General features: G+C 31.0%; 1 protein-coding gene and 1 long non-coding RNA gene across 2 annotated transcripts; both read left to right on the top strand.

The window, feature by feature from the left end:
- Nucleotides 1-1,729: 1,729 nt before the first annotated feature.
- On the top strand, nt 1,730-8,875 carry LOC125502356 (oxysterol-binding protein-related protein 9-like; the record flags this gene model as incomplete). Its single annotated transcript, XM_048663171.1, has 7 exons — nt 1,730-1,981; nt 6,549-6,749; nt 7,057-7,158; nt 7,316-7,393; nt 7,706-7,756; nt 8,451-8,550; nt 8,789-8,875. Coding segments are annotated over exons 1-7 (727 nt in total), but the record flags the coding sequence as incomplete, so codon positions are not given.
- LOC125503171 lies at nt 2,553-3,823 on the top strand. Its single transcript, XR_007280707.1, has 2 exons — nt 2,553-2,959; nt 3,021-3,823. It is a non-coding gene; the product is annotated as an uncharacterized LOC125503171 (long non-coding RNA).
- Nucleotides 8,876-8,883: the final 8 nt, after the last annotated feature.

Genomic DNA, 8,883 nt, shown 5'->3' on the forward strand with positions numbered 1-8,883 from the left:
TGATAAATTCGGATTAAATGAAATATGTTGCATGCAAATGCGTCGCAAAAGATCCTTTCTTAACCATACCCCACAAGCAAGTTAGGATTTTTTGGTCAAGTGCCCAAGGAAGGTCACAGTGGGATTAAAATATTCCGATACCCAAGTATTAATCTGAAGAGAATCAGGAGGAAGATACAATAGAGCATGCATGGTTTAACAACTGGCTTTCCGTGTTGGCTCAATACTGGGGTTTTGGGGGGGAATTTATTTGGAGGTCTGAACGAATCTGGTAATAATTCAAGAGAGATCATCATTCTCAGAGGTACATCCAGGAGATCTTGGAACATAGCATATCTTTCATCGGATCTAATCGTGATTGCACATGCTTGCTATCAGTATCTATATGTAATATATTTTGCTCCCGCAGTCACCTTTTTAATTGATTTGGAACAAAATGCTTTAATATTTCATATAATATTTTTCGTTACTAATGGCGGTGCATACTGCTAAAAATTCAATGCTAAAATTAGCATTTTATTCCTCTGATTTTCCTAAAAGAGCAAATCAAAGTAAAAAAACTGAAATTCCTTCAGATGGTTCAACGTTTTTTAGCTCTTTGTCTCAAATAACTGTTGCTACAATCAAGTTGAGAGTCCATCCAAATTGGCTATAAACTTACCAAAAAGACGAGAATGTCAATTTTTCGAGATTGAGTGCAAATTAATTTTGCCATGATATCTTGTTTTCGCAAGTAAGAATTAAAATTAACGATAAGAATGAAAACTAAATTTGCTGTAAGTATTCTCTAAATATCCGCAGCTATTTTAGCATCATTCGGCAGGTATAGGTAATGTTGTTTCAAATCCACAACTTTTTCGATGTTAATAATTTAATAAATAAAATCACTTTCATTATAATATATGTTATGTTATGTTATGTTATAACACGAAATAGTTCGCGTATGAACTTTTGAAAAAACGGATCTCATTATTACACACAACAGGGTTATTAAGAGTTAACATCACCATTCGGAACGAGGTGTAGATGAATCTTTAGGGACAACAAAAAAAAATTATTTGCAGTTTCGCTCGCTTGATTCTGAGATATTTGCAAAAACCGAAACCTTTGCAAGTAGTTAACTTTATCATTTAGGCACAGGATTGATAGACTATAATTTACTTAAACTTAATCAAATACTTGAGGCTGCAATCACGAATGAAAGGTAACAAGTAAATGTAGAGCTTTATAGCATTTAGAGAAATGTGAACTTATAAGTTGTGAATGCGATTCTCTAAGATACTCAAGATTAATTTCTAAGTTTTCCTTTCTTTGGGTGTTCACTGTAAATAATTTTTCCACATTTTTGCTAAACAATATTGTGTTTCTTCTTTGCCTCTTATGTTTGATTTTACTTTTGTCCCTGCTTCCCGTTTATTTTTTTATTAATAACGCAATCATTTCGCAGCAAAATATAATGCTGTCCGAAGTATCAAAGGACATGGTTTACTAATTAATATCACCGTCACTACCAAATTACAACTTTTTTCAATAATTTTGAAAACTTAGATTAAAAAAAAACGGTGCACTTTTGAAATAGACCTTATATAAGCCGACCGTCAACCAACAATACACCGTCAGACGATTCTCATAAGCCAATTCGAACTAGGCATCTAGCTGTCTCTTTTCCTCATCATGGGCCGTAGCTGAGAAAAAAGATGTGATCTTGTTGGGGGTAATAAATGAATCCTCTAAAGCTTGATTGGATCAATGTGACAAATTTATAATGGCGGTGTTGACTGTTGACATTTGGCTGACGTTTATTTAGCAAACACAAACTATTTTGAGTATGTTATGCGAGGCACTTGCTAATTTATAATAATTTTAATGTAACATGGCAGTAATGGAAGGTTCTCTAAGTAAATGGACCAATGTTATGAAAGGATGGCAATACCGGTGGTTCGTGCTAGACGACAACTCTGGATTACTCTCCTATTATACGGTAAGTGCAATTGTTGCTCTCTGACTTCCGTAACCTACAAATGAAGAAGTCTCACAAATGGGGCTGTTTCTACACGATTTTATTTGCATGGGTGATACTGTTTCCGTACAATATTCACTTCACATGAATGTATAGTTTGTGGTAACTTAATGATGCACCGAAAATGCACCAAACCAACAAAAGAAAAATCACAAAATAAATATTAAAGTCCAAGCCAGATAACCCCAATTTAAAGTGTAAACAGGTTTGTGGCTTTAAATATTAGCCAAGAACATTGTTAACATATGTAGTTATAGGTCTTTTTTTGTCTTATCTCAGACATAGGTAGTACTTTTACAAGTTACAAGGTACATACATTTAATTAACTAGTCAAGTTGCCATTTGCACTGAAGCCAACAAAAATTGAAATAATTTCTTTATAGTACCTACTTATTCTAAACAAAACAAAAAAACAGAAACAAATAAATTTGCAACGATTTCAATTGAATTTTTTCAATTGATTGTTGTTTAACCCCGACTTTGCAGTCATTTAACAAACTGGATATCTGTATTGCATCCTATTGGTAAGCTAGTAAATTTAAGTTTTTCTGAAATGCAATTTATATCTTCATTGTCAATTTGTCACCAACAGTCCAGTTACGGTTAACATTGAAAATTTCTAGATATTGCTTATTTTAAACGCATTAACTTTTGGCGTACGCAACAAAAAAATAAATTTTGGGAATTAAAATTGGTCTCTATATACTTTTACTTTTACTAATTTTGTTAAAATATATCTCGGCGGAAAAAGTTAGTTATTTGTTTTTTGACTGTGAGAGAGATAAACACCTTCAAGGTAATTCATTGTGCATAAATCAATTACCTAAATCAAAAACACTTATTTCGTCTGACATTATTGACTATTTGAAGATAAAATACCGCATTTTATTCGAACTGGGAGTGCTTTTTTGTATCTTAGCTGTAATGAAAACAGTGCAAGTCTAGGAAAAATTCACTTTTGCCAATTATAATAGCTTATGTAATTAATTATTTATTTAAGGTGATTAACATGCTTTCAATCCACGAGAAAAAAATCATACTTAGAAAAACTAATACTCAGGCGCAGCTGAGTGTTATGTAAATGTTGCATTTTATTCGACTGAATAACGACGGTTAATGTGATTCAATGATATGGGACTGAATGGAAAATTATTGTTTATTAAATACGGGAATTGAAAACTAGAAAGTTTTGGATTTTTTTTATTTGTTATTGGTTCTAAACCACTTTGTTAAACCTTCCGAGCATGATATTCACCGAGTGCAGCATATTTGCAGCATAACAGCACGGATAATTTGCCTCAAACATGAGTTAAACGCCTTCTCATTTTTATTTAATGGATGAATAATGTTTCGTAAACGTACTTAGTTTATATGGTTGTTCACTATGTCGAGCATGTACCAAAGCGATGGATACATTTTTAATTGATGACGTCGGACAAACGAGTGCAATATGGATGTTTTTTCATATACAGAATGTCTCTTAAACATTCGATAATGATTCGCCTGAGAAGTCAGCAAATCAAAAATAACATTAATGATAGAAATATCATGGTTTCGAATGGTGGATGAAAAATCGATGGTTGTAAAATATTTTAGTTTGGGTTTGGGCAATAGTCGTTATTAATCAAAGTATTTTTTGAGATGTTTGCTTTAGATAAACAAAAAACACTTTATTTGAGTACAAATTCGAGTTTTCCGTTTTCACTATTATGTAAATTTTGCTGCCTTCTGTTCCAAATGATAGATCTTGATTTTCATAAGCACAAAACTGATGAATGTTAAATTCCTTAAACAGTAGGTAAATATATTTTTTTCTCAATTAACTGAAACAACTATAATTTTTTCACCATTAACTACAAAAGTTGACATCGAAAGAGTGGCCCAAAATTAACGCAAGGTCTGAATTAATTTATTATTCGCATCCATTATTTGTTACCTATGAGTTGTATCTGAACTTCAATCAAATAATTCTTAGTCAACTAAATATTTGCCGAGTTTTTTTTACGTTATATGTACTTAATTTATTAGTTTTATATCTTCTTATACTCTTCTCTTCATAGTGAGCAGGAATGATCTATTTAACATGCTTGTTTAATTCTCATTACGCGTTTACCTTCGAAAAACTTGTAACTAAGCCCATAATGTACGCATGTAGTTTTATAAACGTCGAAGTTTTGTAAGGAGTTTTTCGTACATGTCACCAGCAGCTATTTTAGCTATTTAAATTGTTTATGCTTGATAGGTACAATGTTCATACATGAAAAATTCCGATAAGGTTGTATCGTACATTTTTACGGCTCATTGCTTTTTAGAAGGGATAAAGAGAAAATTATTCTACAGCTGAAGCAATAATCTAGATTATATATGGAAACAAATCCAAACGTAAATCTTTTTACAAAAAGAATACGTTGTGAGTTATATCGTTTAGAATTAATGGCTGTAAACCCCTTGTACAATGAATATATCGTCAAATTAACTAAGTAAATAAAGTAGAATCTGAGAGTTTAAAAAGTTCAAATTTATGCAGAAAAAAGTGTGGATTTGAATAATAATTGCACTAATTCGATTCCTGATTATTCAGATGAGCGAGTGTTTTTTTCTAATGTGAATATGTATTCTGTCAAATCGACTATTGAAATAAGTTAATTAACAGTAATTAAAAAATTACACATAGGACGTAACGTAGCACTCTAGTATGAATAGTATGATAATGAAATTAATTGAGATATATATAATTTTGCAGGTTACAGACAAGTGGATATTTTAAATTACTGAGTACTTGCGTTTTGTATAATTGTGAAAATGTAATGTCATGAACAATATAGGCGTAAATAAAGGGTAATTTATAAGGTTACAAGCAATCACCCATTCGACTTGCTGTCTGCTAATGAATAAGTTCTTTAACATACAATTTAAACACGTTTTTAATTTCGGATGCATTAAAATAATTGAAATTGGAAAAAAGAATAGCGATCTCGGAAATGTGTACAAAATGATATGCTAATTTCAAATAAAACGATGTTTTTGCAACCTCAAATGCAAAGTTGAGATGTTATTAGAATCGCAGACGATCAATCGACGCAGTTACTAAACATTTCTACCTGGATAAATATAAGGGTTTAATGTATGTATGTAATGTATAGAACAGAATACAATAGAACGATTCTTACTGTTGGCCATGGATTCTCCATTAGAAATAAATCGGCTACTCTTGGATCTAAAGTATAAATGCGCCAAACAAAAAATGTATAAAATGTATATTTTTTAGAATCTGGGAACTTTTCATTGATTAGAATATTTTAGAATCACACATCATTGTATGATGTCATGTCATCATATCAAAGATATCATAAGATTTTGTATAAAAGCATATTTCCGGACTAAGTTTACCTTCATTCAAGTTCCGTGGATAAAGTGATTAAAACGATAATAGCTTTAGCTATTTAAATCTTCACTGATGATTGCTTAAAAATAAATTTGACTAGCTAAACTTAATTCCATTGCAGTTACATTCGCTCAGTGTAATTTACAGGGCTGCCAAGACTTGTGTGTAAACAAATTGCAATGTACAATATTTACTCATTGTAAATTATCAATTTATAGGAAAATCCATTCGAAAAATGGCAGATTAATAATTGTTATTTAATAAAAATTCATTACGTTGGACCAAAAACTAGCCTCCTATTCTTTGGATGTGGTCGTTAATGTAGTGAGCTACTGTTAATGTTATGTTGGCCATTTTTATAAATGTATCACTATCTGCACTTAGAAATAAATTATTTAATATGCTTATTACGAAAGTAGTATAATATTTCGATAAACTATATTAGTGATCAAGCTAAGCTGCACAACTAACACGAAACCATCCTCTAAGAGAGCTTTTATTAGGAAAGTATAGTATTTATATATATATATATATACTCCTGTACATTTTTCTATAATGCAAATGAAGCATATAAATTATTAATATTAACGCACATTACAAAACTGCGCTTTTATTTTGAAAAATTAAACTTTCGTATGTTCGGGGTGGGAGAGTTGAATTCATGGAGTTGGTTGTAATTGATCACTAGGTAGTGGTAAGGTGCAGCCCTTTTAGACTTGAATATTAATCTGGTGGATATTGTATATTTTACTTGTATTAGACGTAAATTAATAATCTAGAAATGGTTCCAGTTTAGTCTTTAAATATTTCCTTGTTTGGCAAACATTACTTCTAATTGTTTTTTTAATGTTTGTTTCAGTTTATTCATTTATCTCAGTATTGAGCTGAGCTTTTAATGTCTTCCAAATTATTCATCATTCCATTATTCACCAATCACTGATTCCTCGCAAGATAACATGCGAGATTAATGGTAGTCCTTGAATGAATATTAAAATTTAGTTAGCCATATCCAATGTTTTGCAGAAACAGTCCCAAAAGTATATCTGAATTACAAGAGAAATCGAGCTGAAGTGGAGCTAGCAACTACATTTATGTTACAGCGTAAAGAAGTCACCGTTTTTTATATGAATATTTTTGTTTCAGTCAAAAGAAAAAATGATGCGAGGAGTTCGAAGGGGATGTGTTCGATTAAAAGGTGCTATAATAGGAATCGATGATGAAGATGACAGCACTTTCACCATTACAGTCGATCACAAAACATTTCATTTTCAAGCAAGGGATGCCGAAGAACGGCATAAATGGGTGCAAGCGTTGGAAGACACGATTATTAGACATGCCAGTCGAGTAGGTGTCCTTAATTTCACTGTTTAAGACACAAGTTTGTATATTTATCATTGTTTCTGCTACTTGCCGTTGAGATATATATAAACATATCATGGCAATATAGTTTTTGCACCGCTAATTCATAAAACTAAATGAAAAAATATATAAAACTAAATGAATATAACATTTTAGTCTCCTCACATATCAAAACATTTTCAAACAAAAATCATTTATAGGTGGATATTCTAATTTTCAGAATTTTTATTTTTAAGTTGATAGATTTTAATAGGTCAAAAAAAGTAATTAAATGGTAATGTTTTTTTTTCAGACAAAGTGGGATTCATTTCATGTGTCGCCTACAATTAAGGATCTGGATAATAAAGTTTCGGAAGCTGATGCATATCTACAACTTATGATTGAACAAACTAAGGTTAGCAATATACTTAGTTTCGCAATAAATATAAGTTTTAGTTTTGTGTATTTTGTGGAAAGATTAATAGATTGAACGATTAATCCAAGCACCTCGGCTTTCAGCAATTATCGCGTTCGCCAATAAACTCAACACCAATTATATTTATTTTTTCCAGCAATTGGAAGAGAGAATAATTTCATTCACCGACCTTGATGAAAAGACGAAATGCGAGACAATCTTGGAGCATGCAAATGTAAGTTTTATAAATTATCTTTTTACCAACCCAATTACTCTGTTTTATTTCACGAACCATAATTGACATACAATTGAAAACTTTTTTGTGTCCGATAATTCTAAATAAACGGGATTTTTTTCCGATCTTTGAGGGATCTTTTGATACGTTTGTACGATGATGATACGGTTGATGCGATTGTACTCCGGAGGCGTACCCCCGGAAAAAGGTTTTGAAAATAATAAGATAAAAGCTTACAAAAATCCTAAAATGCTATAATTCATTAGCAATGACGATATTATATATTTATATTGTGAGAATATATTTTTACAGGTAATGCTGGATAACATCAAGCATTCCATAGTCCTGCTTCAAATTGCAAAGGTTAGTTTCTATTGTAAATGTAGTTTTTCCTTTATTTTTTAAAACTAATCAGTTGCCTTTGTTTTAATTACTTAACCATATTTTATTTTGAAAGATTTTGTTAAACTGACAACTTGACTAATAATATCGAACAGTATTATGGACAGGCAAACTTGCAAAAGTGTAACAATAATTACACAAAGACGAAAGCCTGGTAAATAGTAAATATTGAAAATAAATTGGGTAAAAATTATATGGTGTTACTGAAAGTAACAAATGATTCAGATCTGTATCAAAATGCATTTGAAAACTACAATAAAATGGTACAATTTTTTAAACTTAAATTTATTTTGGCACATTAGATCAAAAAACGCTCAAACAAGTTGTTTTTCATTTGATTGTTGACATTATATCAATCGTAGTTTGATAATGCGAGTAGAAATTGGCCTGATTTATATTACGGTGAAAGAGTTATCCTAAAGTAATGAACATGTGTTAAAAAAATTAAAATAATGACTTAAATACCGACAGCGTGTAACCGACGTTTTTGCACTCTTGCAAAATACGCAATTTTTTAGCAAGAATTACAAATAGAATATTTTCTAACCTACTAAAATACTTCTCCGAATTTACTCAGTTCTAGACCTTAGTTGAATAAAAATGAGAATATTTTTTTATATAAATGATTAATTTGGGGTAACTATTATTATTTTAGAATACCGCACATCCCATCAATGGTATTTACCATCCAATACCCGGAAAATCAAACAGTGTCTCTTCGATTCATGATGGTATGTTCATATTATATCCTTTGGGTAAGATGAGAAAGTGAGCCATAATGCTATAGAGTAGGTAAACTGTTTAATTTAAATTTTATGAGAAGCATCCTAAATTTGTTTATCGTGTTTTAAATTAGGTCGACAGATCATACGTATAGTTACATTTTATGAAATATGTATATTGCATAATTATAATGACGATTCAGACGAGTATATATACCAGTATTTTCCCAGATATTTTTTCTAAGTAGCGATCTCGTATTTCCATTTTTAGATGTGGTTCCTGGGGAAGCTGTTATTCAACAAGGAATCGAACTGGGTTCTGAATGCATGGAAGATGGACGGAGAAAAATTAGAACAATACGTAAG

The sequence above is a fragment of the Dendroctonus ponderosae genome, unplaced genomic scaffold (assembly GCF_020466585.1).
Source record: "Dendroctonus ponderosae isolate FM_Combo_2020 unplaced genomic scaffold, Dpon_F_20191213v2 Dpon_F_20191213_127, whole genome shotgun sequence".
Lineage (NCBI taxonomy): Eukaryota > Metazoa > Arthropoda > Insecta > Coleoptera > Curculionidae > Dendroctonus > Dendroctonus ponderosae.